We start from the raw sequence: 24,604 nt of genomic DNA, 5'->3' as shown, positions 1-24,604 counted from the left end.
AAAAATTCAAAAGTCAAAAATGCCCATTACATTTGCTCTGAGCCCAAGGTGATGTCTTCACATTACCTGTTTCGTTTGACCACCAGTCCAAAAGAGATTAAATTCACTCATGTGAGAAGCTGGAGATGCAGGCATTTTGGCATTTTTGTGTGAAATAAATGACTGAAACGATTAATTGATTATCAGAATAGTTGCTGATTCCTTTTCTGTTGACTGACAAATCGATTAACTGACCAATTTAGGTTGAACAAACTTCGAGGGTGTTTGGGTTATGTAGTTTTAGGTCAGGGTCAGTTGCGAGTCAGTGACGGTCCTCTCAAATATAGAAGGACTATTGTGGGTGTGTGTTTTTAGATCTGGTTTATGTTGTTTCTTGACCCGACTGTGTAACCTGAGTATTTGAGATTCCTGGAGACCCGACCTGCCTCTGCTGTGTGTGTCTGGATTACAGCAGTTGTTAGTGTTGATGTTTGTTGATCAGTAACCTCCGATAAGAGGCTCTCCCCTCTCACATGAGTATAACAGATGTATCTGTTATTGTTGACATTAGTCATTTGTTGACCAGTATCCATGGCTACACCTCGTGCTTGTCTGTTATCTTGTCTATCTTCATCTGGGTCCCATCTAAATGACAGAACTCCTGTTTGTTTGTGTGTCATGTTTGTCCCAGTTCTAAAATAACAGCATGTGTTGTTTGAGGGTCACACATGTGAAACCTGAAAGGCGTGACACGAGCCTCCACAGAACATACACCACAAAGGTGTTTATGCTCACTGTCGCAATTAACTGTGAGCTCGTATGTCGTATCAAATATTCATGGACAAACTTTATCCTCTTTGTACAATCTCTGTAAAGACAGGAGTCGGATATTTGGAACAACAAATGAGTAATAAGGAAACTTGCATCCACTTGAGTAGCTCCGATAACTGCTGAGTTGTAGATATACTCTGCAGACTTTGTTTTTGGTCCTTTTTAATGATTAAGCTCAGAGGTCAGAAAGGGTCACTGCAGATACAAAAAATGCGATTTCAGTAATGAGGGAGCTAACAGTTTGGCAAAAGTAGGTTTTGCGTGGTAAGACTTAAATATTTTAATATAACGTGTGTAATATAAGAACAACTGTGTTATTATTATTTTCAATATCAATTAATATGCATTTTGCCACTAATCGACTTTCATTTCTGGACTATGTAAAAGATGTGAAAGTATATAAGGAGGAAGTAGCGACGGATCGCTAGATACCTTAAAATGACTCTTGGCTAATTAAAAAATCAGCTCAGATGTAAACAAACGCCTTTAACTCGACTAAATGTTCTGTCACATTTTGCTTATTTTGGTTCAGCAATCCATACTTTTGACACAATTTATTCTACACCATATTTTTGATGAAGAATCTGTCCTCCACACTTGATCTCATTCCCTTTTTAGATGTTTGTGTCTGATAAACCTGAGAGAGGAGGTAAACGTTGGAAGAGATAGACGGAAACTCTAAAATTGGATTTCTGATAAATATTTTCTGGCTTGCCCACAGGCCCACTAGATGGTGGAAGGAAATTGATTCATATAGTGAAAAATGATGGCTGGAGTCCATGAATCAGAATCAAAGATATAATTGATCAAAGTTCTCACTAACCTTTTTTCCAACCACAAACTTTGAGTTTTTACACCATCGGGGGAAAGGTGACAAACTGTCATGTTGTCAATTTTTACTTACTTAACTCTTCAGTGCAGTCGTCTTCTCGGTGTCAAACTGTTTTTGTTTTTTTCGTTTTGCATTGGCTGCAGGCAGAATAAGCTGAGGTTCAGGTGGGTTGAGCAGAGAAAACCCTTCCCCTCCCGTGTCCGCATGTGAACCCTAAACAACCCCAGTGAACCCTCTTAACCCTCCCTGATTGGCTGGAAAGCAGCCAGCAGCATCCAATTAGAGATCATCTTTGCACAATGATTTCTGATCCCTCCCTTGCTGCCTCTCAACCCCTTCCAGTTCAACTACATGGACCCAGCAGCTATTGATTAAGTGTGCGGGCTCCTGCATTACTCAAAAGCTGATTATCCTCATGTGATGCTGCTCAGACATCAGAACGAAAAAAGAACTCAGTGTTTTGACGTTGTCTATAAGAATTTAGAAGAACTGAATTGGTGTCTCCACTGTCTGACTTCTAAGAGCTCCACAACAAGAGATGTGATCACTGATGGGTGAGGTTTCCTCTTTTTCTTTGTTAAACTGTGCTCTGATGCTGCAGGCCAAAAGGAGCACAGGTGGGCAGGGATTAGATATGACACCGTGGTGGGATTAGCCCGAGGCTTTACCTGTTTAAAAATATTCTGTGAAGCGAGTTGGTGCAGGTCAGCATTGTTCACAGATTCAGGTCACTAATTTGTGTGAGACCTCGAGTCCAAAGTATTAAATACAGGCCAATCCCGAATAAACTGGAATGCGTTGGTATTTACAAGTTCAAAGACAGAATAAGAAAAACTGTTTGTGTATCTGAGCCCACATTACTGTCAGCAGGCTGCGGATAGGAAAGACAATATGAAAACATGTCAACTGAAGCTAAAGTAACACAGTTTGGCATTAACAATAAGTCAATTAGTCAAATAATTAGTCGATCAATCTTAGAAAAGTCTTAGAAATCAAGTAACATGACTAACACTGTGTCCCACTTACATACTACACACAGGTTTTTAATATGTCGTGTATTCAGACTTTAAAACACGCGGTCTACATCCTAAATACGGCTTATTTTTGAGTGTGTTGTTGATGGAAACTGTTCCCCCACAATGCAATGCACTGAGAAATGGAGGAGTTGCTCACACCTGGAAAACATCACAATAAATTGTGGGTAGTGGTGAAATGAAAATAATATAATGAAAGGGACATATGGTGAAAAACTCACTTTTTCAGTGTTTGTGCCCCAACATTTGGGTATCTGGAGTGCATACCAACCCACAAACTGTGAGTTAACACAACCCAGACTGTTTCTTTGGGGACTGCTTGGAAAACTTTTAACAAGCATTTCAGATTTCACACAGGCCTTTTTAGTCCACGGCTTGAGAACTACCTTTGCAAAGGTGTATTATATTTTTCTTGCAAGCCAATCAGAACAGACTGGGTTTTTTTGGGAGGGAGGCTTAAGGAGACGGGCCCTAAAACTGAGTCAGACTGACGGTATTATTTTTTTAACATTAAAGCATGAAAACATAGTAGAACGAAGTATGATCCTGAAAATGGGAATGCATTTTTGTGAAGCTACTGCCGGTTAAACTTCACAAAGAGGCATCCAAATGTTTTTCTAAGTTGCACCTCGATCGACATCCGACATCACTTTGTTAATGACACAAACTGCTGAAACAGTGTATTATAAAAGTAATATGTAGAATATACTTCATGGATTTAATATGTTGTATGGATTTGAGACACAGTCTCTCTACTTCTTGATTTGGTGTTTTAATACACTTAGTCTGCCAATGCATGTGATGCCATTACATTTTATTTTAAGCAATAAACAATTTGAAAACACTACTTTAATTCACTTAACAATTTATGAAACAAGGTCCCTCTCCTGACTTGATGTGCAGTCAGTAAAGCAGACCCACAAACATGATTCTTAAAAGTCATGTACCTTCAATAGAATCAAACAAATACTTAATTCATCATTCAGTATTAAGCATTTGCATGGGAAAATGAAGAGACTTTAAACTACAAAAAACAAGCTGCACTGACACACATTGAAGCAAGATGGAAGTTTTTACAAACACAGTGTGTATTTGAACTGTGTGTGTGTGTGTGTGTGTGTATGTGTGTGTGTGTCAGTCATGTTGCCTTTGAATGAAAGCAACCATTTGATTGGTTAAACCCACCACCATCACCAGCCTTTAGTATTGTGTAATTCTGTTACACAAGCAAGGGGATGTGATTCTAAGTCTGTGAGCCAGTCAAGTATAAAAGCAAGGTGTTATACAATATCTGTTTTCAGAGACACAAATTGAAGCGGCGTTGTTATTCTTGCAAATGACCGGCAACGTCATTTGACATCGGTGTAGTCAGTGCATCATCAGACTGTACAGTCTGTGAGTTCATCAAAGGAGGAGACCGATCTGTTGTAAGTGGTTATAAATTAAAGGGAAATATCTCTGTGTAAAGCATAATGAATCTACAAAAATGAGTTTATTTTTTGTTTTTATATACACATGGCAGTGTTGGCACGTTCAGCAGTGGTTATTTCATACTTCTGATGTTAGGGTGAGGTACAAAGAAGAGCCTTCTAAAAACACAACAGCGAGGAGAAGCATGCGATCGGTTGCTCTTGTGCGTGCCTTCATGAGTAAGTGTGCACCTCCGTGTCTGTCCACAGCTACTCTCGCATTCTGCTGCAGCAAACTGCATAATATTTTGGGTGGCCAGTTATCAACGCATGCTCAAGGACCTCTTGTGGTTGTGGGACTCACACTTTCTCGAAACAGCTTTTATTGCCTGTTTTATACTGCCTGCTGAGTCCTCACTCACTACTCCTCACCGACCCTCGGCCGGTAGAGGCTGCTAGTGATGACACAGCAGAGACACAATGGGGGAAAACGGTTTGCTCACTTTTATTGTTTTGAACGGTGTGTTTGGCTAACAGCTAACTGACCTCCCTGTAAACACACTGCTGTGTACCTCGCCGCCACTCAGCCGCTGCTAAGCAGCCATACAGCTTGATGGATTTGATTTTAGCACGATTGTATGAAATGTATCATACGACAACTTCGAGCTGATTGCTTATACTATGTTGCCGCTTGTTTTTGAATTTGAATGAAGTGCGTTTTACGACACCTTACAGCCCATTACTGTCTAGACGGGGAGTTAGCCAATTTTGGGTTGTATTCATTCAACACAATACAGCAGTGGTCATTGCAGACACCGAGAACTGCACTCCACTGAGTACACCTTTCTAGTTAAAATTATAAACTGCAGCCACAATTCATGCTGTCATTTCCTCAGAGCTCATTTTAAAAGTAACCCTGAACTCAAGATTAATTTCATCAAAATGAGCATTTTTTGGACTTGATGCAGTTCATGTCCCCCCCACCCGCCCTCTCTCTTTCTTTTTATCTCCTCCCTTTAAATCTGCCGTGTGTGTGTGTGTGTGTGTGTGTGTGTGTGTGTGTGTGTGTGTTTTCTTTGTAAGTACTATTTTGGGTTTTCAAATCTTGAGAGAGCAGGCATTTCTGAAACTAAGGTAATTAAGGGAAATTAGTTAGTTTTAGGCTGAGGATAAGGAACAAAGGAATGAATTATGTCATCAAAGGTCGTAGAGGTACTAACGTGTGTGGGAAGTTGGACAAAAAAGAAACTGTGTGGTGGTTTTCAATCCGACTTTCAAGCTCGGAAATAGAGGGAGGGAGGAGTGGAGAAATTACAGTGTGTGTGTGTGTGTGTACACAATGTCCTTACAGCCTGGCATACATATTGTACAACTTTTGTTCTCGTAAGCTGAACAGTGGCATTATTAGCCAGATCTTATGTAAGGCAGCTTATGCAAGCAGCTGTCTTCTCACTGCCCGCCTTCTTTATCATTCTCTTTCTCTCTTACTTGCTCTCTTTAAGGAGGTAAAGAGGTAATTACATGGTGTGTTTGTCCGAGGGTGCATATATGAAGTATTTTGTTGATTTTAAACCCTAAGTAGGACACACTTCTGTGTAAGAATGGTCCTGTGTTATCAACCTTAATCACAAACTAGGGTCTGTTGGTTCCCCACATTGAGTCAAAACTAGTGCAGTTTCCTCTTTAGGGGCGTGGCTGTAAGGAGGATGTGACCATTTGGAATGGACTGAATGCTTGGCTGCATGTATTGCTGCTTGCAGCGTTGTCTGGAACCGTAAAGGCCAGCTGCGAACGACATGCTCGACTCCGCAGAGCCCTGAAGCCCCGCTGTTGCACAACGCGCTGTTCGGTTGTTTATTCAAAGTTTATGAATTTTGAACGTGTCACGTGTTCTAATTATCCCCAGCAATACACCCACTTACTGTGAAGTAGATCAGTTGGACAGTTCTCAAAATATGCGAAGAACACAAACGCATTTGTATGTACTCAACAACACATACGTATGTTCCTCGCTCTATAGTTAGTTATGTGTAACAAACAAAAAACATTTAAACAACATTGAATGCATGAAAAATATTAAAAACCAATGTTGTGGCTGTTTTCTGGGAAGAACCTCTGTCACATTGACTGTCTGATATTTAACATTAAAGTCAGAGTTTCCCACGGGCAAATGATTTGTTCTGGTTTGAGCGGGTGGGTTGAAAGGAAGGTGAAAGAGATGCTGGAAAACAACAATGCAGTCACAAGCTTTGGCATTTATGTACAATTTATAAAACGTCTGATCAAGACAGTTACTGAATTTTTTTATTATGGCCGAGACTACATATTCAATTTTATTTTCGGATTGTATCAAAACAAAGAAATGCAATAAGCTGTTATATTTTGGTATGCAGTCCATATAAATATTAAAAAAGCATCACACATCAGTCTGGGCTCCCTCCACAGTGTCCCTGTGGCTACTGGTGTCCGGTTAAGACCCTGATGCTAGAAAGACTATGAGGCTCAGAATGTGCTGGGACCCGTCTGCCTCCAGGATGCAGTGAAACATGGCAAATATTCTGAAATGTGAAGATTTGCAACTTTTTTTATTGAAGACATCTTGAGGCGCTGGCATTTGTACTATTTTTTGGGATATTTCATTGACCAAACAATTAATCAGTGAATGAATTAAGTAATTGACAGAGTAACTGATAGTGAAAATAATCAAGAAATTTGTACAATAAATGCTGCAAATATTGCTCTATAAAAATAAATCCTCAAATTGTACTATTTGGAGCTTCAGTGGTTGTGTCCATGTGCCTTGACATATTCAGAGTGGTAGGTTCCTCATTTTGGGAGGAGATTCCACATGTAGCTGATCTCCTGCTGGGTCAGGCTACAGTGTTGTCCTATTTTCTACTAGAGAATTTTAGGTTATCTTGTCCCCTCCCCCCTTTGGTCATGGGGGTGTTTTTAGGACACCAGACAGACCAGACTTCTCCCCTCCCCCATGCCTCATACTCCTCCCCCTCCCACATCTCCTCCTCTCTTTGTCCATCTCCCCTATCATCCTCCATGCCTCCCTCTTTTTATTTGCCCCCCCCCCCCTACTTTTTATATTTTGCACTCATCAGCATCCCGTTTCCATATTCATTGAATTTAAATTGCTTCTCACTCTGTCTGGCCCAGCCCAAGGAAATGCTGTACTCCATAATGCAATGTTGGCTGAATCAGATGTCCCTGGAACATCTCCTTGGCCCGCTGTGTGAGGTTATATAAGGTAGGATGGTGTAGGGTGTAAAACACAGATGGTTTCTTCTTTTTTTTAATTAAGATTTCAACAAGTATTTTCAAAAGAGCTTGAATGTTATTGTAAGTTTGTGGTATAGCTGCTTTCGGATGAAGGGAGATTTCTTTGAAAGTGTTGTCCATTCGTCCCCCAGTGTTGCATTTTTCTTGTTGTACAGACCGTCAAGAATGTCGTCCGACAGTATTACTGAACTCGTGACTAAATTTTACATGAAATGCGTGCATGCATATTATTCTTCTGTTTTGTCAGGAGCCACCTAAATACTCCTCTGGTGTCATTTGACTTTTTCACGTGAAAACTGTCTTGTTCAATGCTAAAACGACAAGATTCACCGACAATGCACCCAGTGGAAGTTGTCAGATCAGTGCAGAGCGGAAAGCAAGTTATTGCGATGTTTGTAGGTTTGTAAGCTCCTTAGTTAGCTTTTTTGGACACAACGTGTCAAACACATGCACAGAACAGTGTAATGCAATCCATTGCAACATCCCTGCAGTAAATCCTACATTTGTGAAGCCTCGTTTTGGAACTATGTCAAGGATTTACACGTACTTCGGTGGTCATAAATTGGGGCTATATTTTGTGGCGAATGGGTTTTTATTGCATTTCATCGTGTTCGTATAATTTTTCACACCCAGTGGACATCCTTCATAAAACTGAGTCAATACAGAGTCTTATGAAATGCTGAACGTAATCTGCACAAAGTTATTGCAGGCACGCATTGCACGGGATTGTGTTATAGTGGTCATGCGTCATGTCTGCCTCCAGGCTGTAAAAAAGGTTGTCTCAGGTAAGAAGAAAGACAAACAAGAGTCTAACCTTCATGCTGCTCCGACATGAAGATGCTTAGAGTAGCTCACATATACTGTATGTTACGCAACTCTTATTTTACAGCCCTGAAGGCCTGCCATGAACTGAGTTGGCCTGTATTCCCCTGGTGTATAAAGTTACATAAAACCTGATGGCGATGAATGAAGCTTTTTTTGGCTGGTTGTGACTTCCAAGTAATGTAGGCTAATAACACGCTGTACGGTATGTCTGTGGGAGTTTCATCTGAAAGTTTTCTGTACATTTTTAAAGGTACAGTTACAATAGTACCATCTGCTTCGGTATCAGTCATGTTTTTAGCAGTGACCTCTTGATGACAGGTTTTCCATGTCAGTAACAAGATAGTTACTCTGTTGGGCTTTGAATGGCAGCCTTATACATAGCTGCACAAACAGTATGTTCACAAGTAACGGGCGCACATAACGGCCCCCGAGCCAACGTCTGCAGCCAACACTTCCCTGGCATTTAATGCTGCATAAGAATTTCACTGATCCAAGAACTGTATGTTCTTGTTCCCAATTTACTGGAGTGCACTTTTCCCAACAGCGTGTTCTGTGGCTGATAACGTGATAACAGTGTCTGAAGCATGGGGTCTTTTTGAGGAATCGGCAATTAGAGGGGGAACCCTCAGTGCTCAGTTTGGGATAGTATGAGCAGGCCTACATGATTACTGGCTGTTTTACCAACTTATGTGAAGACCAAAAAACAACAGCAATTGTTGAAACACTTTTAGGGTTTAAAGAACCTCTTGCAGTCATAAACTTATATTTAGTATTGTTGAGGGATATAGTGCCATGGTTGTATTGCCACAAAAAAAGGTCATTGGGAGGAGGCTGTGTAGGATGTTTGGGTCGCACAGAGCAACTGAAACCACAGGTCATGTCCTGTCATACAGACAGTAAATATTGCTTTCTTCTAGAAACTGTGTAGGATTTAGTTGCATCTAGTGGTGAGGTGGCAGATTGCAACCAACTATACACCCACTCTGCTCACCCCTCCCCTTCCAGGTGTTTTGGAGAAGGACGGGGGCCTTTCAGGTAATGTAAAAAACGTGAAAGGCCCTATCTAGAGCCAGTGTTTGGTTTATTCGTTTAGGGCTACTGTACCATATGGCGGTTCTACAGTGCGGACGTTGTGAAGAGGAAGATGAACGGCTTGTTCTAAACTAATGAAAATGCAACGATTGTTAGTCTCAGGTTATTATATGAAGACAACACAGTCTGCCAAAGTATCCCCCACACTGTTCCCTTAACTGAAGGTGTTTTATTACCTTAATCCAGGGTGGAAACAATGAAGAATAAAATGAGACTTAATGAGGGCATGATAACTTTGCTCTCCAGCTTGCTGCTATCATCTGACATACACTACGGCCGTAAGCAAAGCTCAAAGAAGCTCAGATAACAACACACACAGAGGGAGAGTGACTTCATTCTCACAGGTAGACATTACTCCACTATATCTTTACATAACTAATAGTCGTTTGCTGCTCTATTATGCTTTGAATAACAAATAGAGAACATTTTAAATATATTCTGTGATCTTATATACATCTCTATACATGGCTATGTTTTGGGAAAGCAGAACAACAGAGCAAAAGTGAGTTCACCAGGTTTCTTGGTCGTAGTGTTGTAAAACCGCCCCGTCTGGCCAATAAGTCAACTTGGCCGGACAACTACCCGTTGTGTAATCTGCTGAGTAACGTTATGCAAGGTGAGCTGGCAGGTGATCAGAGTAAACCTTGCTGTGATGCTGAGTGGGAGCGCACATTACTCAAAGCCTTTGTTTTTAACCAAGCGAGACAACTAAAGCGATAATTCTTGTTTACGGTGGTAAATGTAGGCCAAGGAAATGTTTCACCGTAACTCGGGAGGTTTTGTGATTTAGATATTTGTCTCCTTCGACAAAATGCATTGAGAGTCTCGTTTTCTAAATTGTTCAGAATTTCTGTAATGTTGAATGACATTACATGTTTGTGTTCTGTTGTACAAGATAATGATTGTGCTTATTGTTGTTCATGACAGAATAGTGCTATAAAACTAAAAAAGGAAGAAAAGAAAAAAGGTTCTTACCAGATCACAGCTGATAGTGAAGGGCATGGCAGGAGTCTGTGGTTTCAGATTATGATGGTCTCACTCTGGCACACAGAAAAAGACTGGGAGTAATGTGAATGTAATTGTCCTGCTGCTGAGAGATGGTGCTTTAAAAGCATCCCAGGAACTCTTGAGAGCTCTCTTATTGTGTGTGTCTCTCTGTGGTTCATTTCCCTCTTTCCGTTGGCTCTACAGCTCTGTCTTTCATCTGCAGGTTGTGATCTTTATGTCTCTCAAAAATGACCTTTTATATGCTCCTGATCTGCCTTTTAGTAAATTCAAAACCTTGGAGGTTAACTAAAAGAAACAACAAAACAACATTTTCTCAGGAGAATGCACATATTATATAAATATGAGAATAGACTCAAATACTCAATTTTGTTGTTAGAAGTTACTTAAAATGTCCTAAAATGACAGACAGGCAAAACGCTGTAATCCATGTCCACCAAAGAAGGAAAAAAAAGCAACATTGAGACTTTTGCAATTTACTTTTTGATGTTTGCTCCACATGTCAATGATGCTTTGGATGCAGGTTACAGCACTTGTGCGGTGTGCCAGCTGTTCAATATTTCAGAAATAAAAAATGAGAAGTATATGATACCAGAAGACTAGATTTCAGCTTTAGCTGCAGACTCATGGCACACAATACGTGATGTATATTACCCCCAAAAACTCCCTCCTTGATTTTTTTTTTTAATGCAAGTAAATTTCAGTGATGTCTTGTGGCCATTCAGTCCGTCATTGTGTGTATCTAAACCACCTCTTGTATTTTGGGGAAACTTAAAAGTACTTCAACAATGTTCATCCTGTATGAAGACATGTTGGATTGGGACATTAAGGCAAGAGGAATTCTTAATCTTACAAATTCAATTCCAATAGCAGGTCACTTGTTATGTATCGGAACATATATATAATTAGTGATGGCACAAAGTAAGGAGGGGCGTGTGTACTTGTATCAGAGATGCACAGATCATGTCTTTTTTTGGCCGCAGATATCCGTTTGCCGATTGTCGATGAGCCATATCAGTAGATATATGGGCGATATCAATCTTTTGTTTTGTTATAGCGTTGGTATACAAGGCTCCAAACTAAATTTTTTCACTACAGTTCCGAAAAATAATTTCAACCACCCCGAAGTCAGTCATCAAATATTCAAAAGATTATCCTTTTACTTTGTTATTGTCATCTATAGTGGTATGAAACGCACAATCCAAATGAATTGGGAATAAATTATTGCATTTTTATTCAAATATTTCCTTTGTCCTAAAGAAATCTTGGCATGAGTAGTTTTAATCATGCATTATAGGCTGCTTAGAGCTAGTGTTAGGAAGTCAAACGGGTCATAATTGCTCTCTAATTTCTATCTTATATTGCTGTGAAATAATTTCCTTCAAGCAACCGTATTTAAGTTTCTCATCAAAAACTACGTTTTACAAGATTATGTTTGAACACATCATAAGAACGTTATTATTTACCTTTGCCCAATACTCAATTCTACTGGATAGATCTGAACGCATCATAGCGTAACTAAATGCGGCAGTTGGAGGATCTGTATTTAACATTGTGAACGTTAATAAAGCAGCAAACAGCTATTTGCCATGTAAAGATATAGTGGAGTAACGCCTACCTGAGCAGAGAAAATCTCTCTCCCTATGTGTAAGTTGTTATCTGAGCTTCTCTGTGCTTTGTTGACAGAGCCGGGCGGCGGCGCGTGCTATGAGTGCACGTGAGCGTGCCCCACATGGCTATCTGACAGCCACCGGTCTGTACCGCTCTCATATGGCGGTTACAGCTGATAATGCCGCCACGACTGACAGCGTCGTAGCGGAAGCGTAGCACCCACTATTAGTTCTGTCAACACTTTCACCATAGTTTGCGCTATTAGCGCTGTTAGCACCGTTAGCTTTGAGCCGCTGTCGACATGTTAAGAGCTGTGGAGAGGCAATGACAATGCTCCCAATGTCGGATTTAGCCGTTAGCTTCGTATTTAGCCATGGCAGGCTGCTAACAGCTAATGTTTGCTAACTACCAAGTATCTTTCACACACACTTTGTAACGCACAGTGTTCAACCACACTTATGCCGTACTTGCTTGACTTTTTTTTACTTCTCTTTGCGTAGACTCAGTTGCGCTTAGAGGTGTCTGCCGCAAGGGTTGTGATGTATGTTGGTAATTGTAGTCCATGTGAGTGCACTTTTTTACTTTGTGCTGCTAGTTTCAGATATGCAAAGTCACCCTGTGGTACTGTACCGAAGGCTTTGGAGTGAGGATAAAGCAGCAAAACTTTCTTCTCACAAGAAAAGCCGAAAAACGTCAGAGGAGGAACAGAGACAAGTCACACATGTCTGTGTACTTGTTCATCTATTCATTCCCACCTGTACCTTTTTGTTTCAGGTGTGTAGTGCGGCCATGCTGAGGTAGCAGCAGCCTACCGGTCAGGATGTCCGCTGAAGAAGAGGAGCGTCTGAATGGGAGGAAGAGGGCGAGAGAGATCGGCCACTTCACTGATGAAGACGAAGACAACGACGGAGATGATGAGGGGGATGAGTGGATACCTGGTGAGTCGGAATGCTGCAAGTACTAAAACACAAAGGATTATGGGTAAGAAGAGAGAGGTTGACGGCTGACGAGCACGATGAAACTGGCCATAGTTTTGCTACAATTCTTTCATTGTTTGCATCTACTTTTTTAAAGACATAGAGCTGTTGGAACAAACTGCACCAGCGGCTGTACCGTCCACATGTGTGACCAGACGAGTTCTCCACATCAGCCTTTGACCTTCTGTCCCCCCTCAGGAAACAGACTCCTCTAAACTTCCTCGTCTCCTCTCACTTCTTCTGTTGCCAGTATTTGTTACATAACCCAATGAATCATCATTGGTTCTATTTGATGCTGAGTTTGTGTGTGTGTGTGTGTGTGTGTGTGTGTGTGTGTGTGTGTGTGTGTGTGTGTGTGTGTGTGTGTGTGTGTGTGTGTAGGCGGTAAGATTTCAAGTTTGGTTGGATAACTAAAACAGCGTCAGTCTTTGGATGACTTTGACATCATTAATGGGAAAGAACAGCCTGCGTTTTTTTTTTAGTATGTCACGTTTTTAGGCTTTGAAATGTAGTGAGAGGGGCAGCATGATCAGAAAGCACCTTGTTACCTTGACATCTTAACATTTCATAAACTTAATGTACTGTAGTAACATTCCTCCCATGTGTTTTTTCAATTCTGAGGTATTTAGGCGTGAACTAAATGAGATTAACTGCAGGAACAACAATCGTCTTTGAATGTAAAATCTGCCTCTTCCATTTTATTTAGTGTTAATGCTTTTACTCGTCCACTCATAGCGGTGTGTGTTTTCTCGTACTTTTGCCGTAGTCGTACCCTGTCCTCCTCTGTCACTCCATAGTGAGTGGATTCTCAAGCTTATTATAAAATCAACCACCCTGCGCACACAAACAATCACAACATCCTTGTTTCTTTCCTTGTCTTTTCCAAGATGTCTTCATTTTGTTTCTGTCTTTCTCACTTCATGTTCTCTCTCTCTCTCTCTCTCTCTCTCTCTCTCTCTCTCTCTCTCTCTCTCTCTCTCTCTCTCTCTCTCTCTTAGACAAAATCAACGAAAGATTGTGGGGAAAATTCGCTCTTCGTCATTTTGTAGGGATCTCATCCAATATGTGTTTCTATTTTCTGGCGATAACTGCTGCGTGCAGGTTCAACCCAACCCTTTTATGTGTTTACTTTTCTCCATTTCTAATTGGTGCAGTATTACAGGTTCTTCACTTCCTGCCCTCTATCTGAATCTTGCGCGTCATCATAGTCACGTGATTGCAAAACGGAGCTATAGAGAGCTGTGAGTCAGTGTTGGCTAACCCTCTAACGTGGCAGATTGCTGGATATGTTTGGGCCTCGGTAGCAGAGACGTGTGAACATGTGAAGAACTCTTCAACAGACAGCCTGTACATGTTGTCCTAATTACAGCAGCAGTACCCCAGTTTGATGCCATATAGTTATCCTAGTAATGTAGGCTCTCAATGTCTTTGTATGAGAGAGGGAGAGATGCTGGTGATTATGATGCTGTACCAACAATCATCCAGCAAAAAGGGGATCCGATTCCTTCCTGCTTATGTTCGGGCTTATAAGGCACTTTTGATGGGGTTTCTGTTTGGCAGCCACATTTTTATGCACCTCTGAAAGTGCATCAACAAGGAGGACATTTTAAAAACAACCCTTTTGCTTTGTAACTTTGACAAAAACTAAAGCATGCTAAATGTTCACTGTCTCACATGGTTATTTAGAAGCGGTACTGAATGAATGCAAAGACTTGTGATCTGCTCTTTGGTGGCACTGCAGTAATACACTTGTCCTGAGGGAGTGAACCGAGCAGATTACTGAAGCATTTATTTAAGTAACTATAAAAGTGTTCAGCAATCTTTTTGGGGTTGGAAAATATCTGTGTTGTGTCACTATAGTGTCATCATTTATTCGCCTTAGCAGGTGGTAGAAGGAATGAAAGGTCTGATGGATGACAACGCGTCTACATGTTTATCTTCCTCACTTTGTCTGTTTGTGCTCTTGAGATATTATCACCCCCCCACTGTCTCCTGCGTCTGTCCCACGGTTGCCATCACAACTGTCACCAGGACGCCGACCCCCTTCAGAGTTGTGATGCTTTCCTGCTCAAGGTTTGACATCCCATCATTTCTCAGCCTTTTTCTATTCTTCTTCTCTTCATACTCTTGATTTACCTTCGTCCCTCTCCATTCAACACATTCCTTCTGTCCCTACATTTTTATTCATTCTTCTTTTCGTTAATGTTATGACTTTACGAACGTTAGTATTCTTCAACTTTGGTAGATATGCCGTCAACCACCTGCTTTAAAGTTCATCATCTCTCTGTCTTTAAAGCATTTACATATTATTTCTCCTTTGCGCCCGGCATTAAAGTCCAAATTTAGAGCAGGACGCCATTACTACACTATGTGTTTACACTAGCAAATGGTTGTTTGCTGCCAAAATAATGCTTTATTGGTCTTTAACCATTAATGGTTAAAGACCAATAATTAGGTTAAACAAAACCAATTAGATTTTAGAATACGTTTTGTTGTACATGTCAGTAGTGTATAGAGCAGAATAAGTACAGAGTTAGTAGAAAAGGAGAACACAGAGACAGGAATAATAAAGAAAGTGGGAGTTTAATAGAGTCATGTGACAACATCATCGCAAATAGAATATGGAAACGTGTAGAAGTATGGTTTGAAGCTCTATGAGGATTTTAAAAAATGAACAGCATCAACAGCACAGAAGGAAATTACAGTTTTATGGATTATGAAAAAAATAATTAGAGTACGGGACTGCTGGTACCACCCTCAAGCATGATGTCCAGTTACATTGTTGCAAGGCAAGGCAATAAGTTTATTTGTATAGCGCATTTCAACAACAAGGCAATTCAAAGTGCTTCACATAAAACCATTAAAAGCATCAAAACATAACGCAAAAGAAAAGGAGATTTAAAAATAATTAAGAACATTCATTGAAACATTAAAAACAGTCATTAAAACACTAAAAAGCTAAAAACAGAATAATAGTTGCAGTGCAGTTTAAGAAATAAAATACAGTAGTAAAATGCAGAAATTGATTAATATCCTTGAATCTGGTTCAATCAAAGGCAGCAGCAAACAGAAAAATCTGAGGGTCTCTGCAGACCTGCAGCTTTCTGGGACTTTGTTCCAGATATGTGGAGCAGAAAAACTGAACGCTGCTTCTCCATGTTTAGTTCTGACTCTGGGAACAGAAAGTAGACCAGTCCCAGACCACCTAAGGGGTCGGGATGGTTCATAAGGTAGCAGCAGATCAGAGATGTATTTTGGCCCTAAACCATTCAGTGCTTTATAAACCAACAGCAGGATTTTAAAGTCAATTCTTTGTTGGACAGGAAGCCAGTGCAAAGACCTCAGAACTGGAGTGATGTGATCCACTTTCTTGGTCTTAGTGAGGACTCGAGCTGCAGCGTTTTGAATCAGCTGCAGCTTTCTGATTGACTTTTTACAGAGACCTGTAAGCACACCGTTACAGTAGTCGAGTCTACTGAAGATAAATGCATGGACAAGTTTTTCCAAATCCTGTTGAGACATAAGTCCTCTAATCCTTGATATATTCTTCAGGTGATAGTAGGCTGATTTTGTAATTGTCTTGATAAAGCTGTTCAGGTTGAGGTCTGAATCCATAACTACACCTAGGTTTCTGGCTTGGTTTGTGGTTTTTAACGTCAGTGATTGAAGCTGAGCGCTGACTTTCAATCGTTCGTTCTTGGTACCAAAAACAATTACTTCTGTTTTATCTTTGTTTAATTGAAGAGAATTCTGGCACATTCAGTTTTTGATTTGTTCAATGCATTTAGCCAGCCCCTGTATGAGATTATAGTCCCCTGGTGATATAGTTATGTAGATTTGTGTGTCATCTGCATAATTATGATAACACACTTTGTTGTTTTCCATAATCTGAGCTAGTGGAAGCATGTAGATGTTGAACAGAAGAGGCCCCAATATTGAACCTTGGGGAACACCACGTGTCATTTTAGTCAGCTCTGATGTGTAATTAGCTACAGACACAAAATATTCTCTGTCCTTCAAGTAGGATTCAAACCAGTGTTTGAAAACAGTCTGCTGTGCCAGAGAGTCCCACCCAGATTTTTTGTCTTTCTAGTAGTATGTCATGGTCGACCTCGTTGAATGCAGCACTGAGATCTAGTAATAGTAAGACTGAAATTCTGCCATTGTCTGTGTTTAAGTGGATGTCGTTGAAAACCTTAACAAGAGCAGTTTCAGTACTGTGGTGCTGTCGAAAGCCTGTCTGGAAGACATCAAAACAGTTATTTACAGCCAAGAAGTTGTTCAGTTGCAGATGTATTCCATAAGTGCCTCTCTCTACATCTGTTTCATGAACGCACATGAAGTGATGCTTTTTATATTTTTGATTTGCTCTCTTTAAATAGGAGAAGGTCAGGTGAATTTTTAGAAAGTTGAGTTTGTTGTTTTCTCCTAGGAGACGTTTTGGGCTGTCATGGTGATCACTGGCATCACATAACACACATACGTGTGGGGAATGACACATTCTGTTGCTATTTGCAGGCAAGTTTTAAAAGTAATTTCCCAGCATGTATAAAGTGCTGGTTTCTGATTAGAGTTGTGTTTGTTTGTGTGTGTTTTAATGTTACTGTTTCCTCTCTGCTCTCTTATTCACCTCATTTAGAAGTGATGCAATGGAAATGTACCACTTGACTCAGATGGAAGGTCAAAAGAGACCATAATGCTGCTTTCAGTGTGAAAAACCTTGATTTTGATACACTGAATTAGCATAAAACAGTCATGCGGTTTATGGTTTCTATTTCTATGACTTCCAGATGTATTTTCAAGTCTATATTGACAATTAGACCCAAATATCTACACATATTGAATCAGTGTATGTTTAAATAAGTGTAAGGACATACATGTGCAATCTAATGGGAATAATACATTGCAATCGAACATAAAACATAAAGTGTGGCCATATCCAGAGTGACTAAGTGTACTTAATAGAAAATAATGAAATGGCAGATAATCATACAAAAAGAACAACTAGTACTTATGATATGTTGTCATCTGATAGACAATGATTATAATAAAGTATTTAAATTACACTTCTCAAAACCAATGTTACAAAGGGCTGAACACAAAGCAAACTAAACAAAGATACAAGAATACAATTAACAAGACAGAAATCAGTCAAACGGACACAAGATAAAATATAAATAAATGTTCAGCTTATACATATGATGACATCTCAAGCATGACAAAAACATCATACACATTTAGCTAATCACTGAATATGAGTTTTAGGAATTTGAATGTGATTTTGGCAGAGCCAGAGTGGCTCACTAATTTGGAGGCCGGCCATGAGGAGCCTTTTAAAGTCAGAATCAATCCTACATAAACAGATGGTGCCAATGTGGGATGTCACAGTATCACAGCACCAACTGTGCGTGAGATGGGCGATGTGCTTTTTGAGCTTTAACATCAATGGCGTATATACTGGATGCATGTGTGTGTGTGTGTGTGTGTGTGTGTGTGTGTGTGTGTGTGTGTGTGTTCGTGTGGTCTGAGCATGTGCTGTCAGTGTGTGTGCCTATAACAGGACACCTGGAGTGACGACGATAGGATCATACCCCTTGTTGGGGCCCTGGTGAGTGTATGAGTGTTTGTGCGCGTGTGTGTGAGTGTGTGTGTGTGTGTGTGTGTGTGTGTGTGTGTGTGTGTGTGTGTGTGTGTGTGTGTGTGTGTGTGTGTGTGTGTGTGTGTGTGTGTGTGTGTGTGTGTGTGTGTGTGTGTGTGTGAGGGAGAGAAAGAAGCCATTCGTCAAAAACTGACAATGAGAAATGAACGCGGGGAGGTGAAAAAAAATAACATCCTCCTCCTCAGCAACACGGTGCTGCTGGGATGTCTGTTTTGGGTCAAGTGTGTGTGTGTGTGTGTGTGTGTGTGTTCCCACCTTTTCATCGTGCATGTCAGGGTTTGTTGTGTGTATGAATGAGAAAGATTATGTGTGTGAACAGACTGAGGTGTGTGTGTGCTACATGTTATTGGCTCTCTGAGCTCAGATGAGGCTGTCACGAGGTTTAGTCACATTTTTCGTAAGACCCCCCCACATACACACACACACACACACACACGCACTGACTCCAGAGAGTAGGAGAGTAATAGTCCGTTAATTAGCCTGTTGCTCCCCTGCCTGTGTGTAGGCGTGGGCAAGCAGAGTTCTCTCTCTCTCTCTCTCTCTCTCTCTCTCTCTCTCTCTCTCTCTCTCTCTCTCTCTCTCTGAAGAAAAACAAGTAAACATGTTTACTCCCACGAATACCACAGACACCTGTTGGTTTAATCCGCGGCAAGATGCATCACCTTGCCAACTTCCATCGATACTGCACCAGTGGAACACCAGGTGGTTGAGTATATATTGAACTTAGATTTGATGTCCTTTTTTTTTTTTTTTTGCCCCGAGCCCGAGTCCTATCCAATAGGCTACTTATATTTACCTAAATGTTAACTGACACTGAAATATCAGCTGTACACTGTTACTTGATCAAAAAGGTTTGACTGTCAAAATGACTCCTATCAGAGAGTCTCGTACAGCTGAGTTACAAAGTGGAAGTACTTCCAAAAAGGCCTAAAAGAAACTGGCTTGTACATCTCAGCTTGTCACGGTCAGACATGGTTTCTGTTTACGTTTGCAACACTTGGAAGTTGGAAATTTCAACTGGGAAAACCCCGCCCTTTGAGCTTCTAGAATGAATTAATCCACCAATCAGACTGGTTAAATTTTGACAAAAAGGAGAGCAGAGACACAACACCAGCAGGATGAAGTGAACTAAACAGTCGAGTTCAGACACAAATGTGAATCTTTATTGACGATCCATTAAAATATGCTCGCTTCAGTCAGCTTCGATACAGTCACGTCTTTAAATGTTGTATACATTTTGTATTTAGTCAATAAAATTGGACCACACTTTAATGTTATTAGAATAAAAGTGTGTGTGCGTGCGTGCGTGAGTGACCTGATTAAGAGCTGCACAGAGTGAAGTGTAGGTGGTGACACAGTAACACCAGCTGGTCCACATACTGACACCAGACTGCCGTGTGTGTGTGTGTGTGTGTGTGTGTGTGTGTGTGTGTGTGTGTGTGTGTGTGTGTGTGTGTGTGTGTGTGTGTGTGTGTGTGTGTGTGTGTGTGTGTGTGTGTGTGTGTGTGTGTGTGTGTGTGTGAGCAGACTTCAGATCAGGTGAGGTTATGACTCGACAAACTAGGTTTGAATAGTTGGAATAACTCATCAGTCTAACCACCTGTCATCTTTGATTTGAACCATAAGTTAGCTGTGGATCTTATAACCAGAACTCATTTTCAGACACATATCTGGTACTTAGAAAAGAAAGAGGAGGAAAATAAATGACACGGGGCAGATAAGATCTTTACAAAACCCAAATGTTTGCAGGCAATGCAAACATTCAGCTGGTGCAAGCTGAAAAAGCTTTAGATTTAATACGTATTTCTTGACTCTACCATGTCATGATCCTCAATAAATCTGGAGCTTTTAAATCATTTTAGCAATTTTTAGAACACAATTATATTTCATGACTGTAGTCAGTGGTACGGCTGTCATTCACACCAAAAAACAGCCGAAAAATTCTTCACTTGTAGGAAGGAAATAAGCACAAGGAAGTCATTTGAACCTCTGATTCTCTTAAACCAGCATGAAAAAGAACTTATAGTGCTCAGAAAACAAACTACACTTTCATTTTATATCTGCAGATGAGCTACTGAACTACAATTGTTTCCTCAAGTATATCTAAAACTTCATTAACCTTGTATTGTTTATGTTGGTTTCAAAGGCGTCACAGGTAAAAGTGAACCAGAGCTCCTGTGTGTCCTCTAACTGCTCTAAAACTCTTCTACTGAAACAATAGAAACAGAAGCTGTAGTATTGACACATACTATCTACAAATTAAAAAATGTCTTCAGGGACAGACACACACATTCAAACCTGACAGATGCCCAATACAACCACAATCTGATCCCATGTTGCTCTGCAGGCAGCATGTGTTTCATAATTTTTTTTAAAAAGCTGCAGAATATGTGATGTGTTTATAGCGGCAAAAGACACATAGAGATGTTACAGCTTGATGCTGCGTCGTTGCTCGTTACAGGGAATGGATCTGATTGGCTGTGGACTTGCACACTGCACGCTATATTGGATGGTGATGCCTCAGGTGATAAGCTTAATGATATTTTATGTCTTTATCGGCACAGGTTGTTTTGCGTAATTAACAGTATACATCATCGTCCTGTTTTGTGTCGGACCTTAAATAGCGTCTTTAAAGGGTTTTGTCCACTTTTCAGCCAAATATGTGTTCACAAAATTACTTAAAGTCAAGTCAAGAATCTGAATTCTTCTTCTGAAGCAGTGCATAAGAATAAAAAATACTGTGACTCAAAATGCCCTCTCTCTCTTTCTCTCTTTCGCTCTACTGGTCAATGTAGGTTATGTAAACAGTGAAATGTGAGCCTTGCTTCCTCACAGTAGGAGGCGTGGCTGGATAGAGAACTGTGGTAGTGGGGCAAAGGTGAATGTGTGTGTGAGTGTGTTGATGCTGAGCCAGGCAGTCCTCTGCTTCACATTGCTGCTGTCACCGCCTCCTCTCACCTCCTCCCCCAACCTCAGTGTTTCTCACTGCGCGGCTCCTCCCCCAGGCTCCATAGCAATGTGGGTTAGTGTGTGCAGCCATGTGAGACTGGGCTCTCACCTTCGTGTGTGTGTGTGTGTGTGTGCGTCTGTGAGGATAATCCCACTCCACCACCGAGGGTTTAAAGGGGTCCTGAAGTTCACAGGATAGTTTTGAGCCCCCTCTCCTTGTTATCACAGATTTTTCTCTCCTCCTGGTTGTTTTTTAATCATTGACTTCATCTGTTTGACTGTTTTTTTTTAAATCCGTAGCTTACTATTTAATTTCCACTCTTTCATCAATCTTTTTCTTTTTCTTCCTTCCTTTCTTGTTCTGTAAGCTTATCGCTCCTCTTTTCTGTGTCTTCCTCTCATCTTTCATATATTTCCTCTTCCTCTTTCTCACTGTGGTCATCTCCAGTTTTCATTTTTATAGGATATACTCCCCGTAATTCTCTGTAATTCCTCTTGCCATACTCTGTGTTGATGGTATTCACATTTATGTGTTTGTGGTGTTTATGATGTGTTTATTGTCGTTTACGTGTGCGACACTGTCCTGTGAAGCCAAACAGGAATTTTCTGGACGAAGGTAAAGGAGCCCATGACTTTTTCAAGTTTCTTTTTTTTTGCTAAAGAGCGGGAAGTGAAATCCGAAGTGGACTCTCCAGACGAATGTGGAGACACATTTTAATGCCAGGTGTGGACTGATCTCTGATATATATTTGCAAAGTAACTGTTGCCTGCTGAGAGAAATAAAGCCCAAAAATGTGACTAATTTGATTTTAATAGATTTAGATAAATGTAGGTGAGAATTCATGTTCACTATACTCAGCAAACTGAACCAAAGTAGACATTTTATTTTGGATATTTTTGCTAAATGTAAGTTATAGACTAAATAAAAGGAGAGTTTTAAAATATATAAGACATTTACAGTCCATCACAACACCACAAACCGACGCTGAAATGTTGAGTTGAATCTAATCTCTGACTTCGTCTCAACAGTAATTGATTTCACATTCAAAGCTTCACATAGAAGCAGTCAAATTACTTTTACTGCAGAGCTCTGTCAACCTTCTTACTTACCATAGTTTAAAATGGACAAGACTTGATATGAGGGACCTAGAGTATAGTTATTCTATATACACCTCAGTCTGTCCAGACTAATAATGATTGTGATTGATGTTGGGATTCATATTTTGATTGATTTGTTCTGTTAAAATAATGATAATTTGGCTGGTTAATACCGTCCTCTTTCTCTTTCAGTCGTTATATCTTTTCATCCTCCTCATTCCCACAGTTTTATCTTCATACACTCAAATTTCAGTCAGTCTCAAAGGATTTTATATTATTTTGAATGTGTTGTTAAAAGAGAAGTGGTGATCGTCACAAGATTCCAGTGAAATGACCATAAATCAACACGTCCAGATGTTGTAGTAAACGCTCTTCCTCTCACCCTCTTTCTGTCTCTTTCCCCGTCCATCTATTCCTGCTTTAACACCATTAAACCTGTTACCTAAGGCAGCCTCTCTGGAGGGGGCGTGGCTTGCTGACATCACACTCTCTCCTGTGTCAGTTGGCAGGGGAGTGGAGAAAGAGAGGGAGGAGGAGGAAGTAGACATGAAAACCAGCACAAGTGGGCAGGGGGGGTTTCCTACACACGACAGGCCAGGGCAGCTTTTAAGCGACTCATTGTTTTGTAATTGTCCTGATGGCCTTCTGTCCTCACTGGAGTGCCGGTAAAGCTGCGAGACGACACTAGAGCTCGTTGTTGAGAGCCTCACACACACTCACACGGTTCGGACGGGACACTGAATGTGTCAGCGGCATGAAGGAGGAGCACGCAAGGGCTGGAGTGAGTTTCAAAGAGTGAAAGTGTAGAGGAGGCATGGATCCACCAGAGTAGGAAACAAAAACGGCTCTCAACCACATGACATGGGTGAGTAGCTTAAATTATTTTTTTGACTCACTTGCTCAGTGTGTGACTGCTTTTCTCGTTAGTTGGCAGATGTTTTTTTGGGGTTTCTTGTCATCTCTCTTAGTCCTGAAATCTCTTCTGCTGTATGTCTTCTTATAAGTGCATGTATGCCGGCACAGCTATCACACTGACCTATATGTAGCGCCGTGCCAAGTTTCTGGCCCGGGCTACTCAGGCAGAGCAGAGCTCGGAGGTTTCATAAGGCGTGTTGTGAAATGGATGCAGTCGTTGTCCTTGTTCCCAAACAACTTTAGAAACACAATTCATGTGGGTAAATTGTCCCCTTTTAAGCAAACACTGGCATGACGACTTAGGTTGCTGCTTCTAGAAGAAGCCTGAATTTAGTTTGATCTCTGTTATTCCATTCAAAATCAATTTTTGCCACTGAAAGCAGCTTCTAGTGTTGGAGCAATGAGCCATTTAATCCAGGGCGAAGTGTTTCCTGTAACCCTTCATAACAGTGCTCCTTCAGGTCTGTGGAAAACTAGAACAAATTGGATTCATTTGTAGCAGAAATACGACAAATTTGCCTCTGGACATATTGTACTCTCTTTAGATGGATGTACAGTTGTCAGCGTGCTGTTATACATCTGCTTATTTATTTTAACAAGCAAACATAAAACACCACAAAGTTTGTGTGAGACTTTAACAAACATTGTAAAAAAAAAAAAAAGGTACATTTTGTGATTCTAGGATGGTGCTAAAGTAACTCCAGATGCGCAGAAGTGAATATATGGTTTAGTTGTTGTTGTTTTTTAGAAAACTATGTTTCACTTTTCCACCTTTCTTTTTGCACTCAAATTAGCGCGTATATGTGGGATTTTTAACCATGGGAACAAGACTCCTTTTACGTTGCCAGTGGAAGAGCCTCTGTTTGTTATTTTTGTGGTGAATCGTGTTTAACGTCTGAGATGACAAAAAGAGGCGTCTGTCATCTTCACATCAATGCTGATCAGAGCTGAGTATTAGAGGTTGTTTTTTTTTTGTCCAGTGAGAAAAGGCCTTAACTGGCATAGATCTCGTTTAGTAACAAGTGGAGGAAACAGTTGTGAGCATTTTGCTTTTTAAAAGCGATTGTTTGACACATTAGATCCAAGACAAAGTTAAG

At 40.6% G+C, this 24,604-nt stretch overlaps 1 protein-coding gene across 4 annotated transcripts in view; it reads left to right on the top strand.

The window, feature by feature from the left end:
• The window catches only part of rad54l2 (RAD54 like 2), a 67,168-nt gene that overhangs the window by 5,614 nt on the left and 36,950 nt on the right, over positions 1 to 24,604 (top strand). For 2 of the 4 annotated variants that reach the window (XM_068733451.1, XM_068733449.1), the window contains exon 2: positions 12,684 to 12,847. In XM_068733451.1, the coding sequence (XP_068589552.1) occupies positions 12,730 to 12,847 (118 nt within the window). In that variant the 5' untranslated portion in view covers positions 12,684 to 12,729. Of the gene's footprint in view, positions 1 to 12,680; positions 12,848 to 23,240; positions 23,458 to 24,604 lie in introns of those variants that run through there. The other 2 variants (XM_068733450.1, XM_068733453.1) reach the window with 2 other exon arrangements.

Source organism: Cebidichthys violaceus, unplaced genomic scaffold (assembly GCF_023349555.1).
Source record: "Cebidichthys violaceus isolate CVI_PGR_0920_01 unplaced genomic scaffold, fCebVio1.0.p SCAF_6, whole genome shotgun sequence".
In the NCBI taxonomy this organism is placed as follows: Eukaryota; Metazoa; Chordata; class Actinopteri; order Perciformes; family Stichaeidae; genus Cebidichthys; species Cebidichthys violaceus.
Note: the sequence above shows the minus strand (reverse complement) of the source record. Positions and strands in the feature narration are given on the sequence as shown.